At 47.4% G+C, this 24,387-nt stretch overlaps 2 protein-coding genes across 7 annotated transcripts in view; one reads left to right on the plus strand and one right to left on the minus strand.

Moving 5' to 3' along the window:
- Positions 1-57: 57 nt before the first annotated feature.
- On the minus strand, positions 58-19,577 carry CCNK (cyclin K). Of its 5 annotated transcripts, XM_060095659.1 has the most exons (13): positions 19,486-19,577; positions 19,198-19,326; positions 14,780-15,028; positions 14,221-14,302; positions 12,561-12,692; positions 8,635-8,740; positions 8,077-8,134; positions 6,937-7,106; positions 6,314-6,585; positions 5,563-5,596; positions 2,692-2,763; positions 798-1,419; positions 58-442 (listed from the first exon to the last, which is right to left on the minus strand). In XM_060095659.1, the coding sequence occupies exons 3-13, from the start codon at positions 14,974-14,976 to the stop codon at positions 406-408; spliced, it is 1,782 nt and encodes a 593-aa protein (XP_059951642.1). In that variant the 5' UTR covers positions 14,977-15,028; positions 19,198-19,326; positions 19,486-19,577; the 3' UTR covers positions 58-405. The 5 variants fall into 5 exon arrangements, with proteins under 5 accessions (XP_059951642.1, XP_059951643.1, XP_059951641.1 ...); XM_060095660.1 differs by having other exon boundaries at positions 19,134-19,564; XM_060095658.1 differs by having other exon boundaries at positions 19,198-19,536.
- A 215-nt stretch (positions 19,578-19,792) lies between these two features.
- Positions 19,793-24,387, plus strand: part of SETD3 (SET domain containing 3, actin N3(tau)-histidine methyltransferase) — a 72,204-nt gene continuing 67,609 nt past the window's right edge. For both annotated transcript variants that reach the window (XM_060097890.1, XM_060097891.1), the window contains exon 1: positions 19,793-19,909. The gene's annotated coding sequence lies outside the window, so the exon portion shown is untranslated. The remainder of the gene's footprint in view (positions 19,910-24,387) is intronic.

Below are 24,387 nucleotides of genomic sequence, written 5' to 3' on the forward strand. Positions count from 1 at the left end.
CCAGGGGCTGCTAAGGCTTGGAGCCCCACCTCGTGCCCGTAACAAACAAAGGCGTCATTTCAGAACTGATTTTATTTGGGTAACTGACTGAAGGAGTCTCATTTGTAACCGAGATGGAATTCACAGTATGTTGTTACATTCACACTTAAAAAATATCTCTCTAGGTACAGGAATTTGCAAGTTGATGTAAACATACATTACTTCCAAGTACATTTCTCCCCTTCTTCCTGGAGGAAAAAGACTAGAGCCATCCAGCAAGTCAACCCCTTCAAAAGAACTTAAACGCAAAGGATTAAGGATCTCTAAATCAGAAACGTGGTTCCGTTGACTTACAGGTGTCACGGGGGAGAACATCATGGAATGACAGCAGGGCCAACAGCTTGACTTCCGACGGAACCGGACTATTTAAAAGGGAGTTTCCGGGAAAAAGAGGCACTGACTGCTAGAAGGAAATTCACTCCTTGTTGAAGCTGTTTATTGAGCCAATATGGCTGGTTAACATTCTCACTAGTGTAAAGTAACTCGGCGCAGGACTCGTGGATGACGCCGGTTGAGACCAAACGCACAGTCGGGTCACAACCGGCTCTGCCTGGGCTCCACTGAGAGCTGCTGTCCCCACTCCCCAGGTGTGGAGGACCACCCCAATTTCATCTCGGGGGGTCCGGTCCATTTCTTCCCATACTGCAACTGTCTAGCATTACACAAGGTACCCTGCGGCTTACCCACTTAAACTACTTTTCAAGTTAATTAGAAAAACTTTTCTTTAAAAAACAAAGAAAGAAAGGGCGCCAGGTTACCTCATCCAGGCTGCCCGCCCCAGCCCCCCGACTGGGGGCATGCCAGGTGGCGGGATGGGCGGGGGCACAGGCGGCTGCCCTCCAGGGGGCACAGCTGGAGGCGGGTAGCTAGCCGGCGGCAGGCCCAGGCCTGGAGGAGGGTGAGGGGGCACCGCGTGGGTGGGCGGCATGCGGGGGGGCGGTGGCGGGAAATTGGGGTTGTAGGTGGGCGGTGGGGGCGGGTAGCCAGGGGCGGGGGGAGGGATGGCGGGCGGCGGGAAGGAGGCTGGCGGCGGTGGCACGGGCGGTGGGGGCGGGTTCGGGGGGTAGACGTGGGGGTGATAGGGCAGGTGAGCCGGCGGGCCGTAGGCGGGGGGCAGAGCCCCGTAGGAGGGGCCCTCGGTCTTCATCATGGACTGGAGGCTCTGGTAGCCCTCTCCGGACATGTAGGAGCTGCTGGTAGACATGCCGGTGATGTAGCTGGAGGGCGGAGGGGGCGGGGGCCGGTGCGGCAGCGGCGGAGGCTGGTGCACGGGGGCCGGGTGGGCCGGAGGGGGGATCTGGACTTTGGGGAGGTCGCCGGCTTCCACGGGGCCCGGCGGCTCAGCCTCGCCCAAGGCGGCTGCGAGGGGTGGCTTCCGGTCTGCAGAGGGGAGACAGGCCACTGCCAGTTCTGGGACAGCTCCCGGCAGGGCGCCCCTGGGGGCTGTGCGTGTAGAGGGGGCGGTCCACCAACTCCCTCAGGGCAGGGAAGCCCCCCACCCCCACAGCTCACGGCCACCCCGGAGGTTCCTGGCCCTGTCAGAGCACCGCAGGCCGTCTTCCAGAGGAGCGGCAAGCAGCTGTCACCTTTGTGGCCAGACAGCACGGCCCGCACCCGTGTCCCCGAAGGCCCTGCACCTCGCCTCCAGCCACTCTGGGCGTTCCCTCCCCGCTCCCCAGCACACCAGGCACAGGCGGTCCCGGGCGCGCACGGAACCCCTTCCGCCCAGACCCCCAGCCCTCTTTCTAGTACAAACGTGCACGGGGCCCCTTCTTTCTGCCCGTCTTGCCCCCAGAGGCTGCGAGCCCAGGGCCAGGGCCAGGACGCAGCACCGTCTGTGGGCGGCACTGGCATGTGGCAGGACGCCTGAGAGGTGGTCACATGAGTGACGTGGAGTTAAACACACGCCGGGCCAGCCTCTGACATCCCAACGGCCCACACGAGCGGCATTCCGGCCCGTGCCCTGGGTGGCGGGGGCACCGCTCCCCGCCCAGGCTCCCTGGCGGCCAGCTACTGGCCGGAAGAGCTGAAGCCCCCAGAGGCTCAGAAGTCGCTGGAGTATCTCCCACCTTCTGGCACACACACCCTAACTCCTGCCTTCTCTAGTTGTACGCTTCACCTTCCAAAGTGTCACCACAGCTGAAGAATGAAAGTTCTTTACAACTTTTCTCCTCTATTTTTAATGACGCTGAGGAAGCGTCCCAGTTCACTGTGTGCCTGTGAAGGCCTTTTCACTCTATTCTCCACATGACTCCATGAACACCTGCTTACTCTCCAAAGGGTACCCAGAAGACACCCTGCCGACGGGAAGTGGATGCGAGAGCCTGGAGTCTAAGGTCGACAGCGATCTGCCCGGATCTCGACAATGTTTCTAAGTTGGCAGGGCTTTGTTTTCCTAAAACTGATTCTAAAGTCATTTATCCTCCACCATTTCTGGATGCGAGAGGTCAGAGAATATTCAGGTATACTTAGAATTCACATCCTCAAGCTATCTGGTTGTAAAAAACAATTTTTTAAAAAATCCTGGGTCATTAACGTCTCTCTAAATTTCTGAAATTCTTCCATAAATCCTCCCCAGGATTTCCCAAGTGTGCCCTTCAAAAAGGCAGAGAGAAAAGCTGCCCCTCCCAGCTGCCTGCAGGCAGCACTTACCTGGAGGTGGATGGGCTGGAGGCAATGGAGGGTGAGGGGGCTCAATTTTGGCAATTTTAGGTGGTGGTGGTTCTGAAAAGAAAAAGTACATTAAAAAGCTACTCTTCAAATAGAATAAGTATGTCAGAGAGAGCGAGAGAGGAGAAAAAGAAAAAGGCACTGTTAAGGAATTTTCTGGGGGAAAAGGCTGATATGACCAAGGCTTTAAGGGAAGCTGAGGAAGGCACCAGCTAAACCACCCTTTTAAAAGAACAAAACAAATGAAACAAATACATCCCCCCTCCAGCTCCTGCCACCCCGCGCCTCTCGCCTCCTCCAAAAGTAAAAACCCTCTCGCTGCTTACAGTCTGCCAGCCCACTGTCCACCTCTGCCCGACTTCCTCCTGACCACTCAGGACGAGCCCTCCAATGACACGAGAGCAGCAGACTGCATCTCAGTTACCAAGTGGTGCCCGTCGGCGTCCTCACTAACACACAGAGCACCGAGAAAGCCCCCAAGTGCTCCCAGGAGAAGCCGGCCCCTTTTAACTCTTGTCTAGGCACCCTTAAGTTTGTTTTCTCTCTCACAGATATTTACTCCTAGTTATAGCAGCACCCCTGAACTGGCGTCGGTAGAGACCTGGAGGCTGGTGAACGGACAGAAAAGCAAGGTAGTTGGGACCGCCTGGGGCAGAGGACGGAGCCCACCCTTCAGGGTTGAGCGGCTGCATGTAACCAGCATCCTCAATGACAATCCTAAGTCGCCAAGACAGGCTACGCCACATCCAGCATCTTCCATCTGTGACGGTAGAGTGTGCGCACACAATCAAAAAAGAACGCCATCTTCTCGCTTGTATGGTTTGGTTCTTTCTTCCTGAAACTCACTTTATTCTGGCTCGTACGCTGCTCCGCTCTGGCACTGCTCAACGTTCTTGGCTTCCTGTGTCCCAGATACAGGCTGAATTCAAGGTCCAGGGACATCCCTCTCTCTATTCTCTTCCTCAGAGACCAAATCCCGCCTCTCTGGGCAAAGGAGCTGGAGATCTCTGCCTCTGCCTTCCATCTCTCCTCCCAAACCGCGGAGCAGGCTCCTGGGCCCTGTCCCGAGACCAAGCAGCCCACGCCTCTCACGCAGGCGCCCCCCTCCAGCCCCTCCCACAGACGGCTGAGCTGAGGTCATCTAGATCAGTGCTGTCCGACAGAAATATAAGGAGAGCCACACAGGCAATTTTACATCTTCTAGTAGCCACGGTGTAAAGTACAAAGAGGTGAAATTAATTTTAATACGGTCTTTGATTCAAACTGGTATCAAGAATTTTATCGTCTTAATGTGGAATCAATGTAGAATTTTATTAATGACATTTTTAATGTTCTTTTCTCTAACTCTTAGAGATCGGTGTGTCTTCTGCGCTGAGGGCATGTGGTGTTTTTGGAGTAGGCCACCTGTCAAGTGCTCACCAGCCCCCTGCAACCCAGAGCACAGTGGGGTCCTGCTTCCAGGCCCCAAGGCACCCCCAACACCAGGTCTCGCGCCGGGCTCGCAGGCTCCTGCCCATTCCCTACCCTCTGTGCCGTTACTGCTGCCAGGGGAACTCTCTCTGTAATGAACTCAGACCGTGCCATTCTCCTGCGCAAACGCCTCCAGTGGCTCCCCTGCCTGTGCAGAATCCACCCTCCACCGGGGGGGGCGCTATCACCTGCTGCTAGCACATTTTCAGTCCTAGCAAAAGCTACTCCTTTTCAACCCTTCACAGTCCAGTAAGACTCCCCTCTCTGTTGTCTCCCAAATTCTCCACCCCACTGTTCACTCCGCTCCTTTGCCTGAAGGCTCCACCCTGTCAGTCCTCGCTGCTCAAGGCAAGTCCCCCTCCAAGGCCACCCGGGCTCGTCTCTGCCTCTTGCAGACACAGCGCCAGCTCAGCTGACCCAACATCCACGCGGCACGGAGTGCAGCCCCCTCTTCTGTGTCTCGCACTTACTGTTTGCCCATCTGGAGCTAAAACAATCTCCCCTGTAATGAACTCATCATTCCCCCAAAGATCCTGAGAAAAAGGAGCTTTACTGTAACTTGAAGATCTCACAATAGTTCAATAAATAATTCACTGGGTTCCTACCCTGGAACTAAGTGACAGAGAAACAGAAATGAGTAAACATGGTCTGTGCCAGCACAGGGTTCAGTACTACGGGCTGACCTGGAGACAAAACACTTCTGGTTTTCTCCTCTGTGATCTTTCAGGTTTTGCTCACACTTTGTTAGTTTCCAATATAGAAACAAGTGAATCAACTCTGGGCTCCACAAATATGGGGAAAAAAACGTGTTTAAAAGAAGTGTGCCCCCCGTAAGCAGCAGGGCAGCACGCCTACTGCGGCTCCCATCCTTTCTACCCATCGCTCTGCTGCTTGCTGCTCAGTCTGGGGGTGCCCGGGGCCCTTCACTCTGTCGACTGTGGTGGGCTTAACTAACCTCCAAAAATAAATGTTGCTGCAGCAGTTCGCCTACTTTCCTAATTATATTTTGATATACAGTCGGCCCTTCGCATCCGTGGACAGGGAGGGCGGACTATGAAACCCAAGCATCTGCGAGTTCTGGCATCCAAGGCGGGTCCTAGAGCCAATTCCCCGTGGATACCAAGGGATGACTTATGTTACCAAGCACATTTTTATTGTCACTAATTTTTTTTTTTTCTGTATTGATACTGTGAAAGTACAATCCAAAAATATACAGTCAGGGAATACACAGAGAAGACAACACAGCTAGCGTAAAGTTTTTGATGGGCTCTAACGTTAAATTTTAAGGCCAATCTAAATCTGAAAGAATTTTTGACTAAGAATTTAAAGTCTTGATAAACAACATATAAAACTAAAAAACGAAACACAAGAACATAAAATTACCTGCTGCTTTGTTCTCTTCTTTGGGAGAAACAACCTGTTACAAAAGAAAATGCACAACTGTTAACCAAGACCCTAGATGCCGTGAGGAAAAACTGATTATTCAGGCACTGAACAGAATCACAGCCAGAACGTGGACTCAGACAAAAATTAATTTTGGCTTGAACTTGCAGAGCAAACCATGGCACCTAACAGATCATTTCTGCCTCCTTCCTCTTCCCCTTTCAAATCAGACAGCAGGCAGAATTACTAACTTTTCTGACTAGTGAGTTCTGAGCACTAAGCTTCGCACCCTCCATCGAGCTGTCTTATCCGTGGTGAGGGTGCTTGCTGACTGCCCCTATCCCGCGGGGCTTCCTTGGGGTCTGTGTCGCAACGTACGGCTTCCTCCACTGGCGGGTCTGCTACCATGCAGAGAAACTTTTACAAATACCCCCGTGTCCTTTAAAGACGGGAGACACCTATTCCGGCAGTCAGTGTGCAGATGTGGAAACTACACCCGGGCACGTTTTGGGGCCCTGACACAGGCAGCAGCGGCTGGAGGAGGACAGAGCCGTCCTGGCTCCAAGAGGTACCTGTCCTCCGACCGCGCCAGCGGTCAGGCTGCCCGTGGCCAGGCAGGCAGACGGGGAGGTGGATCGTGTCACTCCCCGCTTCGGGTGTTCCGTGCGCTGCCTCAGGAAGGGGAACACACACAAGGTGGGGTGTCGCCACGGGAAGCCGGCCGCACCCAGGGCCAACCTGGCGCACTCACCACGGCGCGCTTCACCTGCCGGGGGGGACTAGGCTGCGGGGACGGTTTCTTGGGCTGCTGGGCCGGTGGCGGTGGCTGCGGCTGGGCTGGCTGCTGCGAGTCCTTCTGCGGGGGCTGGGGCGGCTCGGAGCCTTGAGGCGGCTGTGACTGGGGCACTTGCAGCGCTTGCGGCGTGGGCTGGAGAGGTGGAGGCTGCTGCAGCTGATGGGGCGCGTGATGAGGCATCTGTTGTTTCCCTTGTGAGTACAGATCCAGGATTTGGTGGCAGATGTCTAAATGACAGGAAACAATTACATGTGCCACAAACTGACATTTTAAATAAAATTCTACCTAGGAAAAAACATACTCCCATTTCCCTTGCAGGTGCGGTTCCCCTACAAGGGCCAATATGTGGCTGTCATATCTGTAATTCACCAATCCCTGGTGTGCACAGCACTGGTGTGCGTTTTTAGTTCACCAAAACTATGTGTTTGGATAGAATGAACATTACATTAGAGAATTTAATTAAAGAACAGTTTGCATGTACCTGTTTGGGAGAATCCATGCTCGGGACTCATTCTTCCTCACAGGGAAGAATGATCTAAATCTGGAACACCCTGCAGAAAGCTCAGCACGCCCCATACCTTCCAAAACATCCACAGGGACGTCTTGCACAAACTGCTCCCACCATCTCCGGTACATGGGTTTGGAGGTCCATTCCTGTATTTCAAATTTGCACAAACGTCCCGCAAGATACATCACTGCCACTGCTATGATCTCTGGTTCCCACTGTAGTGACAAGGTCGTGCAGAGACTAGTTCAACAAGAAAAAGAGGTGACTTGACTGGGATGAGCAAACGTTTATGATTAACCCAATGCATGGAGATTAGATGCCATATCTAGATGTCAGTTTGCTTATTTTTCCCTACACATGATCAAATAAAGTATTATAAAGAAGCAAGTTTTTCGTCTTCTAAACGTACTGAGATAAGTTACTTTAACTATAGCTACTAATTTGTTCCTTAAAAAATCAGAATTCCAGCACATTCAAAAATTGCTATGTCGGGCTTCCCTGGTGGCGCAGTGGTTGAGAGTCCACCTGCCAATGCAGGGGACGTGGGTTTGTGCCCCGGTCCGGGAAGATCCCACATGCCGCGGAGCGGCTGGGCCCTTGAGCCATGGCCGCTGAGCCTGCGCGTCCGGAGCCTGTGCTCCGCAACGGGAGAGGCCACAACAGTGAGAGGCCCACGTACCACAAAAAAAAAAAAAAAAAATTGCTATGTCATGAAATACAAATGAAAATGCTTAAGTTCTTCAAACGGCTGGAACCCTAGCACTGAACCATCTCCTTACATGATGGCAACTCCACTCGCGGGCATTCTGTTCCCCATCCAGCACTTCCTTAGATCTCTCAGCTCCAAGAACATCAAGGCTCTACAACCATTACAGGGAAGTATAAAGTTGCAAATATATAGTTTGCAATTTGCAAAACAAAATGGATTTAAGTATATACTTGTCAAAATTCTCTGGTGTATTGTTTTGGACTTATGTTTCAAACCGGTGATAAGATTTCAGCATCCTATACCACCGTGATGTGGCAGGGTATCCCCTCTGCCGGGAAACAGATGACCTGGACTTTGACCCCAAGTCTGCCATTATCTGGCTCCTTAAGCTGGGGCAAGTCAGTTTCCTCACTACAAAATAAGAGGTTTGGATTAGATGACACATAAAGTCCCTACCTATTTTAAAACACCATAATTAAACCAACATTTGAACCCATGTACCTGTCGTTTACGAATGTCCAAGCCATTTGAACCAACTTTTGAATTTTGTTTTTATCACCTAGAAACGGGGAAGAAAAGGCAAATTAGTAATAGAAAGGAAAAAAAAAAAAAGAATGCATGAGAAGCAACGAGTACTTATTTAAAGCCTACTGTGTGCTTAGCACCACCCCCAATACACAGCAAAGAGCTTCTGCCTGGGAAACAAGGACAAATGAGCGGGCCCACGTCCCACCTCTGTTCGCTTTCTGCATGACCTACACTGAACCACCATTTATGGGAAACCTGGCTCCAAGGCTGATTTTATTAGGCTATTTAAAAAATCCTTACTCATTTTCCTGCCTCATATCACTTGGCAACTGGATGACAGAATCTGTTTATACATAAAAGGAAACAGCGTTAACAGCTATAATACTGAATTGTCTGGAAAGCTATGGCCTAGGTACTTCACACACTGAACTTTCTGCTGTCCTCTTTTGAGAAGCGTCATCTGAGTGTCATCAAATTATTATAAAGATCTGATTTCAGAATGCAAAAGTTCTCTTAACTGTTTTTTCTTACCTTTGAGTTGTTTCGCATACTTGAGTAGGAATTGGTATGGATGTTCCACCTGTAAATCAAACTTTATGGTCTGTAGTAAGATTCTCTCCAGAACCATTACTTCTTCCTAAAAATGAAATAACAAATGTTGAGACAGTAATTTCAATCACAGGTCTGAAACAGCATTAAAAAAGTGACATTTCCTTTTATTCTCTCTTCAAGCTATATTTTAGCAACTATTTTTCATTCCTTTTCCCCTCTCTCCCACTCAGGCCTTTAACATGCTCAGAGACAATGATAAATTCTGAAAAGAACTAAAAGTAGGAAGACAAAACAATCAGAGTTAATTTTTAAAACCTACTTGAAACAAAGTAAACATTCTTAGAAATGTTATTACTTTCCATACAGATAAGCCCCCTTTACAAAATAGACCTTTACTTTATAGATACTTTAGTTTCCTTCCAGACCTCCATTAAAAAAATGCAATCTTCCAGGCATTTACATTGAAAATTTTAAGCAAGAAAGATTATGACAGTGGCAGCTTCATGCAAACCTGGACAGTGAATTGTGTGTGTGTGTGTGTGAGAGAGAGGGAGAGGGAGAGAGGGAGGGAGGGAGGGAGGGGGAGAGGGAGAGGGGGAGGGAGAGAGAGAGAGAGAGAGAGAGAGAGAATGGAGGAACATCATTTTTGTGTTTTAATCTTTCATCTACCTGAAACAAGGTATCCCAATGTCACTTACTGAGTAAATTATCATTTTCTCTTTTATTAAGCCACATCCCGAACTGTCTATACACACACACACACACGTGTGCACACACACGCAATCTTTTCTGTTCACTGCTCTGTTTGTCTACTTCTGTACCAGGATCAGAGATTTAACATTTGGAAGGGTCAGTTCAATGATTATTCCTCTTTTAAAAACCTTTCTTGTTTTAGCCATGTTCCCCCCACCACCTGCATCTTAATATCATTTTATTTAGTATCATTCTAGGAAAAATGAAAGCTACTGATGTTCCGATTGGGAACTCACTGAATTTACAGGATAATTTAGGGAAATGGGCATTTTAAACTACACTGAATCTTCCTATCAAAAATTTATTTATGAAAATCTCCTTTTCAGTCCTTCAGTAGTTTTAAAGCCTCCCCGCCCCAACACGGTTTCCACAAATTGATTATAAGGTTTATTCCTGGGTATATTATTTTACTGCTGCTACTGTAAATGGAATCTCTTCTTTTATTATACTTTCTAACTAATGTCCATAAACAACTTCGTGAATCCAACCTCTGTAGAGCCTGTCCGAGCACTTACGATTTTACTTGATTGTAAAATACAATTAAGATGCTCTGTGTGGCAAGAACAATCCCAATCACCTGTTTGAGTCGAAGAAGAAAGGGCCTTGGAGAGACTGGCAATCTCATCATTAACAGCGGCGTAAACCCGTTAACTCTGGGCCGAGAAGCCACGTAGATAACTGGCTTTCAGGTTAAAGGATGGCATCCCACTTCACAGAAGGTAGCGGTGATTCTACCATGAATGTCATTCCAAACGGCAGGGCAAGGTGAATGTCTTCCCACCCTTGTTTCCCAAGCGTTCTCTCAGGAAAGCTTTTAAAAATCTTTAGGTTTTCACACAGTATCAAAAAAAAAATCCCACTAACACTGTCCCCCCACCCCTCTTTTGTCACCACCTGTTTCCCAGAAGTTTCAACATATCCCTTAAATTTAGAAACAATCTTTTACCAAGTGTCCAGACTGTAGCCCATATAGTATTACGAGACAGCCCAAGGCCTGGCCTCCCTTTGTGTTTCAAATACTCAATTAATGGAATAATTATAGGTCTGTGTGCCAACATGATTCCTCAGGGAACTTTCCCTCAGCCCCATACTTCCTGTCTGGAGCACCTGTCTAGGTTCCCAGATCGAATGCCCTCACCGCACCTTTCAATAACTTTTATAGCATTTATCACAACTCATAATCAGATAGCTGGCTATCTGAATATTTGATTAAAATCTGTCCCACCACTCAACTGTAAAATCCACGAGAGTAAAAGCCAGGCCTGCTTTGCCACCTGTTAATGTCTAGTGCCTAAGGCAGAGCCTGGAACAAATATTTGTTGAACACATGAGAAATTAATGTAACAGGGAGAAACCACAGAGTTAGGGCAAAGCTAAGTAAGACAAAAAAAGCTGCACATGATTCAGGACCGTATTTTTTTCTAATTGCTTATATTGCCGCCTCCCCCCAAACTTCCCTCCTCTCCTCTCCGGCGAGGAAAATGTCTTCCACAATGTCCTCACCGCTCCAGATCCAGGTTCCTTCCTTTGGCCCCGACACCCAGTCATGCCTGGGGAGACTGCACATGAGAGAGAGGAGGGCAGGCTGCAAAGCCCCTCTGCCCACCTGAGTCAGGCTGGCCTGGCTTAAAAGCCTGATTAGCATGGCTGTTGCCCTCTTCCTGACTTCTGGGCCCTGGAGCTGCAGCACTTTTGCCTCACTGTGCCTGGCCGGGATCTCGGTTTCCTGATGTGCTGGTACAGTGGGTAAAGGCTGAAAGCAGAAGGGGACTCCTCCAAAGGCGCCCTGGACAGAACACGCCAGCTGCTGCCACGCGCCCGTGCCCTGCGGCGCTTCCAGATCTTTGTGACTCCTTCTGGGTAACCACAGCTCATCAGCCACAAGGTCCCTCTGCCCCTGTGACCAAGACCTGACTAAAGCACAACACATTCCTACAACTGTCTCCCCGCTGGGTGGAAATCAAAAACCCACGGGCGTTGGAAACATTATCTGATGCTATGCTACTTTTATAAAAGTACACTTTTGACCACTGTTAGTATGAATTCCTCATAGGTTCACATTTTTATAAACAGGTGAATGGGTTTATAAATAAGTTCACGGGACAGAGTTATCCACACTGACAGCACTCACAAACCACAACCACAGTATGTGCAAAAGCATTCTGGGCCTGTTACGTCCTGGAAGGCGCACATGTTGTAGACACGCATGCAGATTCTGCTGGGCGGGGGGGGGAGGGGGCGTACAGCTGACCAGGAAAAATGGCCATGGACGTGCTGAACGGCTTCGTCTGGCTTAGTTCTGCTTTGACTGTGATTCCGAGTCTCTCCCCACATCCTTAGTTTGTCATTTATTCAACAAGTACCTGTTGAATGCCTACTCTATCCAGCCACTGCACTAGGTATCAGGCAAAAGAGACAGGGTCTTAGCTCTCACAGATCTACAATTGAGAAGAGGAATGTTCTCTGTGTGATTATCTGGTTAAAATCTATCCAATTATGAGCCGTGAAAACATTATGAAGGCTAATTCGCAAGTGCCATAACGGTTACAATGGGGGACCCTGACAAGAACAGGGGAGGAGGAAAGCTGCCACCGACCCGAAAGTGGTCTTTTTAGAACATGATAAAATCATGTACACAATTATTTGACCACCGTTTCTTGATATTAGCAGGGGTTGTGGGGAAGGGACAGGATGGATAGTATATCAATCTGGGTGTCTGCAAATGTTAACACCTTCCACCACTCTTGGGAAGCAAAAGACACACAGCACACGTAGACACACTTGTACATTCAGCATCTGTACATTCTGTCTTCCCAGAAGCCAGCTGGGGATGAACCCAAGAAGCCAAACTGCTTCTGGGCCTAGGAGTGCTAGGGGCCATGAGAGGACTTTGCTCACACACGTTCTATTTGCTACTGCCCTTAACGGGCTCACAACCCAGCATGGCACGTTAACAGATGCTACCTAAGTGTAGGCTACGTTATCTTCCCTCCTTTCTCACAGAAGCAAGGAAGAATACCTTCTGCATAAGTCCTCTTAGGGACACAGGGGACTGGCAGATACAGGGCCACAGCCATTGTCAACACAAGGAACTCTATCATAATGCTGTTGTGAGGAATCAAGGCCCGAAGGCAGGAAGTTATGACTCTTACCTTTGGGTCATCTCCAAACTGGCCAAATTGTACATCATTTAATAAACTACGAGCTGTTTTGATGATATCTTTACATTTTTTTGGTGTTTCTTCTACTTTCCCAGCCAGAAAGAGACAACAAGCTCCTGTCACCTAAAAGGAAGACAAAAGCTTCTGAGATCCTGTTATCAAAGCTCACACAGAAACAGAAAACGCATTTTGGCCCTTCACAACAAACTGGGCTCCCTCACTCTCCTACCGGCTTCTTTCTCATTTGCAAATACTCGGACACTCTAAAATCTTGAAGGAAATGTCACATACAAATACTCCACCCGCCCCGCCATTTGGCTTCACAAATTATTTTAAATGTAGTTTTCTGAATAAAATGCCATGTAAACAAAGTAGCCACCAGAAAGGGAAAAAAGTCACAGAAACACACTTTTCTTTTCCCATTGCGATCTTAAAGACACTGACTCCCTGACTGGTGCACCCAAACGCATGTCCTCTGGGATTCGCCTCTGTACCACTGCCCACGCCTTCTGTTTCCTTCCTCATGCTGCCCGGCTCCTGGTCCAGTTCCTACACCACTGCGATCTTCTCACTGCTCCACCTTCAGCTTTTCTTTGCCCGCTCGCTCCCGTCTCTCCTACATGCCCCTCCCTTCACAGAATCCTGACCAAGTGAGACATCAATGAGATCCTGTGCCGGGGTACAAAGCGGATCCTGACACGGTCTCCTTCCCCTAGAACATCACAAATTAATGAGGAAGATGTGTACAAAACTAAGTAAAATCTTAGCAAAAGGAAGACCCCCAGCAGACTAACTTCCTGTTACATCTAATTCTTCTTCTTCATGAAACCCTTCCATCACCTCAGTTTACCTACTGAAGCCACAGTTCCCTAGTCCGGCATGCAAGGCCCGCTATGGTCTGGTTCAGTCTACCTCACCGCCCAGGGTCCCACCGTGCCCCTCCTGCCGCCAGGCCTCCTGGCTGCCGCGCACGCCTCCGCCAGGCCTCGGCTCACGCCGCGCTCTGTAGGACTACTGCTCTGTCCCGTCTCAGCACGGGTAAGTCCTACTTACAGTCAAGGCTTCACTCAGTGCTGGCCCCTCCTCCCCAGCATTTTCCTCGATCCCTCTATGATGTAGTGAATCTCTCTCCCTTGAATGCTACAGCCTTCCTTCTGCACCCCTCCTATGGCCTCACTCTCTACAGTGTGTTCTGTACCTGTCGTACCATCTACCCTGGACTGAAAGCTACTTGAGGCAGACTCTCCCACAGAGCATACGACAGTCCATGTCTTAAGGAGTAACTGAAGAATAACGGATATGGCGTAAAGAACTACTATGCCGTCTTGGCCTTTGTTGGGTCTCAACTGTAAGGCCAATTTTATCTTGGGAAAAGTAACAAGGAAGCAAATTTTCACACTAAGTACAATATGATTATGGTTCACACTGGACTAAATAAAAAACTTAAAAATACTTTAATACAGTTAACTGGGAAAAAACAAAGTTTAGACTGTTTTTGTTTATATATGATTTTGTTTATATATAACATGTACCATACAAAAATAAATACTTCCTGGAAATTAAAATAAAAAGGGAGACTACAATCTGTCCACTGAACTGTGTGGAAATAATAACATGTGATAGAAAATTATAATAAAATTCAAACACTTACATATCTTGGGAATTGCTTGAAGGAATGAAACATATAGAAGCGATGAAAATAAATTATTCCAGTTGCCAGGGTATCATAGTGTCTGTTGTTCTGGTTAAGGGCTTTGGCCAAGAATTTTTACAGTTTACGTCTTGGTTAAATGTGGGAAAAACAATAAAGGCAAACAATAACAACAAGAGCAATGGGAAAGCAAACGCTATCAGTGGCAAAGCAGGTGAATGGGAATCTCCGGGCGTCGGAATTCTGGTACAAGCTGAAGTCTATGCTTTAATAAGGCAGGGCTTCACTATCCTTTAGAAATACTTCAACTGAGGTCACTGGGTGCTATTTTCCATCCTGGTGGCCACCTGCTCAAAGGCTAATTCTACACATTTAAATGATAAAAAGGAAATAGAAAATCCCTGCAGAGCCAAGCAAATCTGAAGTAACGTTTAAATAAGAAAGCTAATTAAGAGCTGCTTTAGTCAGGGATGTTACTTGGTCTTTTGTCTATAGCATTTAATTTAATTTGTGGTGGTGGTGGGGAGTCTGTCTATCATAGATCCCGGAATCAGGATACAGTCCCAAACGTGTGCCCACATCAAAGATGAACCGAGCCCCTTCTCGGCGGTAGCGGGCCTCGGTGGCTGGATCGAGTCCTTCTAGTTGAGAGGGTGTATGAGCCAAGTCTTTTTTATCCCAGTACCAACATGGTTTTGTGTGGTCCAGGTTTGCCGAGGTTACTGAAGGGCTTGAATTTTCTTTATTCTCCTTCATTTATTGAAGTAGACTTGTTCTTTCCAACAGACTTTCTGAAAATGTTAGAATCCTAAAAGAAAGAGAAGAAGCAGGAATGTTGGAAGGGGATACCTCACGTTAAATAAGCCCAATCATTATAAACAGTCTACGATCACAGATTTGTACTTGATAAAAATTTTTCAATAGAAGAAGCACTACTGATTGGTAGTTAGAAGCCCAGGCTCACTTCCAAACACAAATTTCACACTTAAGTGACCCACAGTATGATAAATCCCAAACTTCATCGCTTAAAAGGAGGAGCTTTCCTGTCTCATTTCCTTCTGCCTTTTTTCACTAGGCCCAGCTCCCTTATGCTGGTCTAGATTCTGTTCTTCAGTAAAACCCAGGTCGGTCCTAACCCCCCCGCAAAAGATTTATGCTCCAAAATTTTCCATTTCTTCCATCCAGCATCCAGTCAAATTTTTCCCTTTTTTAGTTTACTTGATTTCATTTAGGTCCTTTCACTTAGAAAAGCCACCAGACTGGATGAATTCATATCTGCACAAGCCACTGAACTGAGCAATGTACATCAGGTGTGGGTGTAGTGATCTGGGGAGAAAGGATGGAGGGAGGTGGTCCACAAGGGAAGGAAGGAGTTCCTTTAAATTTTTCTTGCTCTCTCATCCTCTTCTCTTTCATTCAGAATGAAGAGATTCTCTAAAAGCTGTATGCTGAGAAAAGAAAACAAAAAATAAGGACTCTCACCTAGAGGCCGTTATAATATGGAAATTGTTTGTAAACTGGATCAGAGAATAGACGTTTTCATACAGGGCGGCAAAAGGGTTCTAAAAGAGGTAGCTAGCACCAGGTTGGTCTGGTTCGTCAAGAAAACCGCAGTTCGGCAGCCAGGCTCTGGGCCGGGGCCGTCAGCTACTCTGGAAGCCTAACGTCTCCTGTGGGCTGCCTCATTGATGGGGGGAACGGTGACATGGAGGGCTGACCACTCTCCTCCTTGCACCTGGGAGCTCTAAAGAGAAACGTTCCCTCCAACAGGAGGAATTAAGTACTACCTGGAGAAGAGTAACCTTCTTGAACTAATTTACACTCCGTGTGACTGAACTGGGCAACGGGTGGGGGCCGGGGGAGACCGGTTAACTAAAGCCTCAGTGTGTATGAAGAGTTCCCAGTCAGATGCTCAGTAAATATGAAGGTAGCTGGGAGTTAGATGTCATACTAGATATGTTTTCTCACCTATCAGATTGGCAAAAAGTCCAAAAGTTTGACAATATACTCTGTTGGCAAGGCCAGGGAGAAGCAGGTAATCTCCTATGTCGCTGGTGGGAGTACAAAGTGGAACCACTCTCACAGAGGGGAATTCGGCAAAATCTAACAAAATTACATACACATTTGCTCCTTGATTTAGCAATTCCAATTCTAAGTATTTACTCTGACAATAAGGTCACAAATATGAAACAACAGGTGCACAAGATCATTCAAAGTATTGTTTATAACAGCAAAAACTGTAAACAACGTGAAAGACCATTAGGGCACTGGTTGAATAATATGGTACATTAACACAAATGCGTACCATGTAGCTATTAAAAAAGACTGAGAAAGATCTTTAAGTACTTGTATAGAGAAATTTCCAGGATCAGCAAGGTGCAGGAAAGCATACATGCTATGTTAGTATCTAAATAAGAAAAGCGAGGAAATACAAAGTAGAAATATCTATTCTTTTTTTTTTTTTTTTTTTTTTTTTTTGCGGTATGCGGGTCTCTCACTGTTGTGGCCTCTCCCGTTGCAGAGCACAGGCTCCGGACGCGCAGGCTCAGTGGCCATGGCTCACGGGCCCAGCCGCTCCGCGGCATGTGGGATCTTCCCGGACCGGGGCACGAACCCGCGTCCCCTGCATCGGCAGGCGGACTCTCAACCACCGTGCCACCAGGGAAGCCCCACAACTGAGTTTTGATAAATTTAATAATTCCTGGCAAATTTACATCTTGTTAGTTTTGGTCTATAATTTCAGCCTTTGAGAACTCTTGAATCCTGAGTGTCATCTAACATACTGGCTAACTATCACTACAGGTTTTGAGTGCATTTATTAATTTGAGAAGCATGCCTCATATATTTAAAGTTGGTAATAAAAAAAAAGTGCTAACCAGAGTAAGGGCAAGGCCAGAGCCCTGCAACTTATCTCTAAAGATCTCTCTTCAGGTTGACATCAACCCATTAACCAACATTTGGGGTTTGGTAATTTGAATGGACATATATCCATCTAACCGGACCTTACCCAGTGTACTTCTCTCTTGTGTCTATTAGGATAGGAAGAGGGATTATGTTCGGTGTCCTCAGGAAACCTAAATGGACTCATGTCTAGCAATCCCCCACCCACCACCAGTCTAGTAAACTTATAACAAAAGAAAACATGATTTGTGTCACCTGGGTTTTTTAAATTGAAGCTCTGCTGGTTTGAGGGTATGAGCCCTCTTTCCCAAGTACTTAGAAGCTCTCTTTTTGTTGTCCCAACAAGACTCTAAAACAGATTACTAATAAGCTCTAGCATCCAAAGCCACCTAACTGCTCTCTGCAAAAACCGACACATTTATCAGACTCCAGTCTTCTATCATTAACTGCACTTTTAAGATTCCTCAAAACCTATGAAAAATAATTTCACAATCTTATCTGCATGTATTTTGGTACATCATTTATTTGACCCTGAAAATAGAATTAGATGTAATCCAATTAGATATTCTTTATAATCTCCTCAATTACTTTGAACTTAATCCTTCTTGATTTTGTCTTGACCTAGTTTTAGAGACAACAAAACATTTTTCCTTCTAGATACTTAGCAAGCTCTCATTGCTTTCAAATATAATCTCCTGAAACGAACAATTTATTTTGTAAGCCAAAATTATGACCATTGTTTTTCTTTATGACGTTCAATTTTAGAAATGGCATTTAAGATTTAACGATCTCATTAGCAATTAAAATGTTTCTTTATTGATTGTTGGTGTAAACTGCGTTTCCAAAATGGAACAAATGTTTAACATGCTTTATGCAAGAATCAACTAATATTTCTCAACAAAGCATCACAAGATAATCAAAATGAGACAAAAGTAAAAAAAAAAAAAACCAAAACAAAACTAAAATTAGACACCAACGGTAGTCACTCTGAAGAAACAAAGCAATCCTGGATAACTATTACATTCATAGTCAAGATTATTTAACAGGCAGGCATCTAAGAACACTAAGAATCTTAACCAAATGTCTATCAATACCGCAACTATTACCATCATCCATCCATTCATTCAGCAATGAAGAGAGCTTACTATCTGTCAGGCAGTGCTCTAGGTGCTGAGGATATAAAGCTCCTTCCTGGAGATTTCATTCTAGCAACATCATTCATACTAACCTTAACCAGCGCCAGAATTGCAAGGCAGTGTGCTAGGTATCTTTAACGATACACAAGCATTATCAAGTTTACCTTAAAAACATAAAAATGGCCACCTTCAACTAAATGCTGTGAGAAGCCATTCCTAACGTCAGAAGATTTAGCGAAAGCTCCGTTTGACTGGCAAGCCAAATTTCGGGAGTGCTACCGACCATGCTTAGTGCGGGGAATAGTCTGAGAGCTTTTAGATATCCTCTTGCCTTACGCCTCAACCTTCTAAAGAACAATTCCTCTGGTAACAAACCAAACAACCCAGGACAGGCTCGGTAAGCGCGATGTGTCGGCAAGAACGAAACTAACCGCGGAAGTGCCTTTTCCTCATTCCTAGTCCCACCCTTGTTACACGGGTCTTCAGATTCCGAAGTCAGAGTACCCCAGATGTGGAACGATACCCAAAGTCTCAGGCGTTACCAAGGTAGGGACCGACACACTGCGAAATAACCGGAAAGACGTGGGTAGTCTTCGGTTGTACCGCTGAGCGTGCGCGCGCATAAGACCCCTGCCCTTTCTCCCCACCTTCCAGAAAGTCCCCGAACCCTAACCGCCCCTCACTTGGAGCGTCGCTACCTGCTCTACCGTCCGCGCCGGCCTCCCTGACCCGCTCCTGCGCCTCAGACCCTCTCCCGGAACGCGTCTCGCGGCCCCGCCGTCGCCCGCTAACTTCGATCTGCACCCGGGGGGTAGCGGAGGGAGGCGGAATCCGGAAAGAGAGACTCCGCCAGCGGATGGAGGCAGGTGGCCATACCCTAATCCGACCTCCAGGTACGCGGGACTTGAGTGGCGCTGCCCGCGGTCCGTCGGTCACTCACCCCTCGCCTGAGGCAAGCCCCTTAGCAACGTCTCTCCTTGTTGACTGCGGCCATCTTGGACGTGGAATGTCGGGGAAGCTACGTCATCGCGCTGCGTCCGGGACTGGAAATAAGCGACCGGAGGGACGCCTGTCAACCAATGAGAAGAAAGTAGAGCTCTCAAATGTGGAACGAGCCGCCAGTCTTCTCCTGGCCCCTCCCCGCGGGTCAGCGGTCACTGCGTGAGGGAGGAGGAGCCCACCAGAGGGCCCATCCCGTCGGAGAGAGGGAATTCGGGAGCAACCGAACCTGCTAACGGAACTTGGGCGCGAGAGGCGGGGCCCGGGGTGCCGGTCCTCCAATTAACGCCCGGGTATGGGCTCAGCTCAGCCAATTATGGCCCGGAACCTGGCGGGGGCCGAGCACGCCGCTCTGGCCCCGGAGCCCGCCGGCCCAATGGCTGGGCAGGAACCCGAGCGGACTGGTCGGGGGGCGGTGGGGCGGTGCCGCGCCCATGCGACTGAACCGCGAGCCAATGGGCGGCGGCGACGGCGGCTCGGGGGCGGGCGGAACCGGGTTGGGCCGCGACGGCGGGGCCGTCTCAGGCAGCGGTCCCGCCCCCTCCTGTCCGGCCGCAGCCGCCGCTGCTGCCGCCTGGGGCTTGGTTGAGGTGGACTGTGGGTCCCGGGGGAGTGTGGCACCTCCGCCGCTGCGCGAAGGGGCAAGCGGGCAGGTGAGTGCCGGCGGCGGCCCCTCCGCGCGCGTGGCCTGCGGGGCAGACTCGCGTCGCAACCCCCCCACACCGCCCGGAGTGCTGCGAGGCTGCCCCCAACCCCGGCCGGCGCCCCTCGGCCGTGGTCCAGCCCGCGCCCCGCCAGCCGCTCTGGGCCCAGGGTGCAGGGGTCGGTGTGCGCCCTGGGGCCCGGCGGGCAGGGCTGGGTGCCGGGGGCCAGGCGAGGTCGGCGGGCGCCGCATGGCCTCTGCCCTCCGGCCCTCCTGGGGCGGGGGCGCGCTCACCGCTGCCTAGCGTCCCTTCCCGGCGGCCGTAGCTCCGTTCCCCGCTCTGCCCGCCCAGAGGTGGCAGCAGGTGCAGGAAGCGCCCGGCCCCTCGGCACCCACCGGGTGCGGCCGGGGTCGGTCCCTCTCGCTCTCGTCGGCTCGGCTCTGCGTGGGGCCGGCTCGCGCACCCGTTTCCTTCCTCTCTCCCTCCCTCTCTCCCTCCCGTCGTCACTCTGCTGCTTAGGCGAGGACGGTGTGGCTTTCATGTTCCTCTCTCCAAACCTCAGGTGCCCTCGGGGGTGCTCGGGGACTAGCCCCTGCTTCTCTCCCTCACTTTCCAGTTATAAAAACAGTCGTTGAAAATAGGTCATGTTTCTTCCCACGCGCCCTGGCCATCTTCCCCACGCTCCGTGCCCTACTAGGGAGAAGAATTCAGTGCTTTGGAGTTTGTCATTCCAGCATCAAACTCTTCCTCCTCGTGGCTCCAGCCTGGCGATGCAACTGTGTATCCTCTATCCCTAGTGTCTACTCGGGGGTGGGGTGGGGGGTGGGCGGGGGAGGAGCCGATTAGCGTTGGGCGCCCCTTGCTGCGGGGGGGAGGGGTGCTTACCCCTGCCGTGTGTTGACTGGTGTAGGATCACTTGGGATCCTAAATGAGGGAGGTGGCGTTTTGCATTTCCAAACGAAGGAGGTGATGTTTCCAAAGAAAAAGTCCTTTTTAAAGTATGTTGACAGGTGAATTTTGCTTTTAAGAGCCTCCGAAGAGTTAACCCTTTAGTGATGGATCTGCACAGAGCTTGATTGTGGTGTGGTTACAACAGCCGTGTGCGTTCGGCAGAACTGGCAGAACTGGCCACTGAGAAGTTTGAATTTTGCCGTGTGTAGATGATAACCTCTTCCTCCCCGATTTTCTTCTCCAAAATGACCCTACTGCTATTTCAAAACTGAAGGAACCAGAAATAATTTTGGAAAGGTTTTTCTTACCATTTTAAATGAATGAATTTAACTTAAGAATATAGCAAAATAAACGCAGCTTTCCTCTGTACCCTTAAAATTTGGCAAGACTTACTTGAACCATGGTATATTGTATCCATACAGAGTCTACTATGTATGCAGTCTCATCTTAACACATTAGTTGCTGGGGCTGCTGTGATTGATAGTTTGGAAAAGTTCCAGCATTTTAAGGAGTTTTTCTCGGGCCTAGAAAAGCAATTTGAAAAGCCAAGTTCTCAGAGAGCCGCACAACAGCTTGTTATTGGGCTCCAACGGCCTGGATTTTCCTTCTGCTAACCCTTCCTGTCTGCCCTCTTTTATATATATTCAAAGTTGTAAGTTAATGTCTGAAATGAAACTCTGGTCTGAACGAGTAAAATGGTTGCTGCTTCTCATCTCTTCTCCAGTGATCCCTGGAATAGGAATGGTGTTGGACTCGCAGATTAAAACATTTATGTCTATGTGTGCTGTAGAAATGAAAGTTTCTGTTCAGTTCTGTCGATAGGAGTGCAATAAGATTGTCAGGAAGAAAGTAACACTTGCTGAACATTTAGGCCCCGTTTTCAGTGACGATTAAACCTTTGCTTTAGAAGCCACTGGAAACTGAGAGAGCTGTAAAGGTTGCACTGAAATAGTTTTCCATTCTAAAATTCAACCCCTGGAAAACTGTTTTGTTCTGAGAGCTCTGATAACTGATCACAACCGTTTCCTCAAAACTTGCCGCTCTCATGATCCAGGAGAGAATGGCAAAGGAGATGACAGCTGGAGGAGAGTATCTGCAGTACGCTGGAGTCTGCTCGCAGTAAATATTTAGCAGATAATCATTGAATTCAATGGGAACCAGGTACCTACTCTGTGGCACGTGGAATTTTAGTAAAAATATGAATGGAAACCTTACCTCCTGGCTCAGGGTTTCTCTTTCTTTTTACTAGATGTCAGTTTAGTTTGAAGCTTTCCAAGTCTCTCAAAATGTTTGAATTACAGTCTCCTTTTTTCTTATCACTAATCTGCAGTAGCTTTTAGAAATGTAACTAATAATACTGTATCTTTTTTGGTGTAGTTTGATGAATATCTATCACTGGGAGGTTTTTTTTATCTTTAGAAACTGGTTTGTCTTCTCTGGCTTCTGTGAGGAGTAGGGAGGAAGAGTTTCAAGTGTGTTTTCTCTTCTTGTACCTCAGTCCTCGGAGTGGGACCTAGATTTTGTTCCCGCACAAAGGAAATGGAGTCATTTATTACTATGGCATTAAACATTTTAAACAGAATAGTGAAGAGTGAATATATCTTTATTCTTATGATACTTTGGAAGTTGCTTGTGGCCAGTTAATTTGTTTTCTCAATGAACAATAATTATATTTGGGCCCATTAATTTATCAGAAAGAATATTTTGATTTGCTGTGCATCCTTTTTTTCTTGCTACAGTTGAAGAAGTGTTTATCTTGGATATCAGTTCATTCTGAGTCATATTTAAGCACTTAAGGGTGTCAGATTAAGGATTCCTTGGCTTTTAAACTTTTCTGGTTTTCACTTTTGTTGCATATACAAGTGTACCTTACTTGGCAAAATTGACTTCTGTACGTTGGATTTCCTTATGTCATCTCATTTTCCTACTCATAAAATTGGAGATTGTTAAATATTTTGATCTGCAAGTATAATTTACATAATATTTATTCTCAAAGTAAAATTTCTAACAAAATATTAATACACATTTATTTTATTACAAAGGAGTTGAGACTTGTTTTTTTTTTCTAAGTCATTTTAATAGTCTTATGGGGAAAAAGTTGATTAACAATAGAATCCTTTTTGTTGTTAAATTCATTCAGTAACTCAAGCCAGAGATTAGCTGTGTAGACTCCATTTACATTTGGGAGTTTCTTCTAGGTTTAGGAGTAAACAGATCGTAAAACCAGAGGTACAACACAGCTATTGATAATTTTCAACTGAAATATATTTGAATGGAAGAAAAATGATTCCAAATGATTATAAAATTCAAATACCAAAGTTAAGACTTTGAAAATTTTTTTCTTATTCAAGTCCTTTCCAAGTAGAAGTTAATTAATAATCAAGATAAGTCCAAACACTCTTGACTGGCAATGGAAGACAAGTCCAGCTCTGAAGTTAAGATTTTGAAAGGGAGCTGAGTGATACTGATTACCAAGCCAGAGTAACATTTTAACCTCTTACATGCGTAGGCTGAGTAATGGGGGTTCAGAGGGACGGTGGGCAGAGGGACAGGGCAGGAAAAAGTGCTGTCACTATTTTTTAGAAGGACTAAAAAATTGTCTAGAGAATTAGATAAGCAGGTGTCTACATAGAACTCTTAATAAGTATTCAGTATTTTAGCCTTATTACCTATCTACCATCCTGAATTTCACTTTCCACTTTGTTTACGATACAGTTCATTAGAACATAACAAGGTCTAAAAATTCTATGACCAAGTGGTTTAAAGGTTTCAATCTCAGAAAATAGGCCTGACTCTTCAGTATCAATAGTTTTCTTTTAAGCACTGTTAAGAGAAAGTAAGGGTTAGTGTTGAAAAATACTCATGAAAGTTGCCTTTATCATAAAATTTGGAAGTTTTGTTCATGTTCCAAATTTAAGCTGAGGCCACTCCTTTGTTTTTGGACGAGGCCAGCGTAATGACTCTATAGTTTTAAAAGGCCAAAGGGGTAAAAGCTTTACATGGTATGTTTTACAACTGCAAAGGAATACTGTTATTTTGAATTTCAGAGATAATGAACCTCCAGAGCCTCTCTAAGGGGGTTGGTTTTGCACTGAATCCATGAAATACTATTGGGCATCAGTGACGTTTGACATCGAGCTGTGCTGATGAGGCTCTGCTACCAACTGTCTGTCATGCTGCATAAATTTATTAACCTCACTAAACTTCGGCTTTCTCATCTGTAAAGTGGGCATAATATCTTTCTTTGTCTAGTGTGTAAAATGCTTACCTCAGTTCCTGATACAGGAAATGTCTGATGATGCAGTTATGATGAAGACGGTCATGTTGGGGGCCTGCCCCAGGGCACACACAGGTTCAACAGCCCAGAAACAAACAACGTGACAGCATGAATAATTTGCATTTAGGTTCCAAAACTCAGTTGTTTAATGTAGCACATGTATCTGGCTGAAGGTCAGTTTACGTAACAAAGGGTGTAGTTGGTTACCACCTTATCCTCAAGACTGTGGGACCACGTCTCACTTATCCCTGCATTTCAT

This window comes from Mesoplodon densirostris, chromosome 4, assembly GCF_025265405.1.
Source record: "Mesoplodon densirostris isolate mMesDen1 chromosome 4, mMesDen1 primary haplotype, whole genome shotgun sequence".
Lineage (NCBI taxonomy): Eukaryota > Metazoa > Chordata > Mammalia > Artiodactyla > Ziphiidae > Mesoplodon > Mesoplodon densirostris.

Bases quoted from the DNA above. Each gene is read 5' to 3' on its own strand.
- CCNK (XM_060095659.1), bottom strand. From the start codon at position 14,976: ATGAAGGAGAATAAAGAAAATTCAAGCCCTTCAGTAACCTCGGCAAAC. The intron at 8,741-12,560 runs GTAAGAGTCATA...TTTCATTTTTAG, and splicing joins AGTTTGGAGATGACCCAAAG to GAAGAAGTAATGGTTCTGGA. The intron at 8,135-8,634 runs GTAAGAAAAAAC...CCCCGTTTCTAG, and splicing joins GTATGCGAAACAACTCAAAG to GTGATAAAAACAAAATTCAA.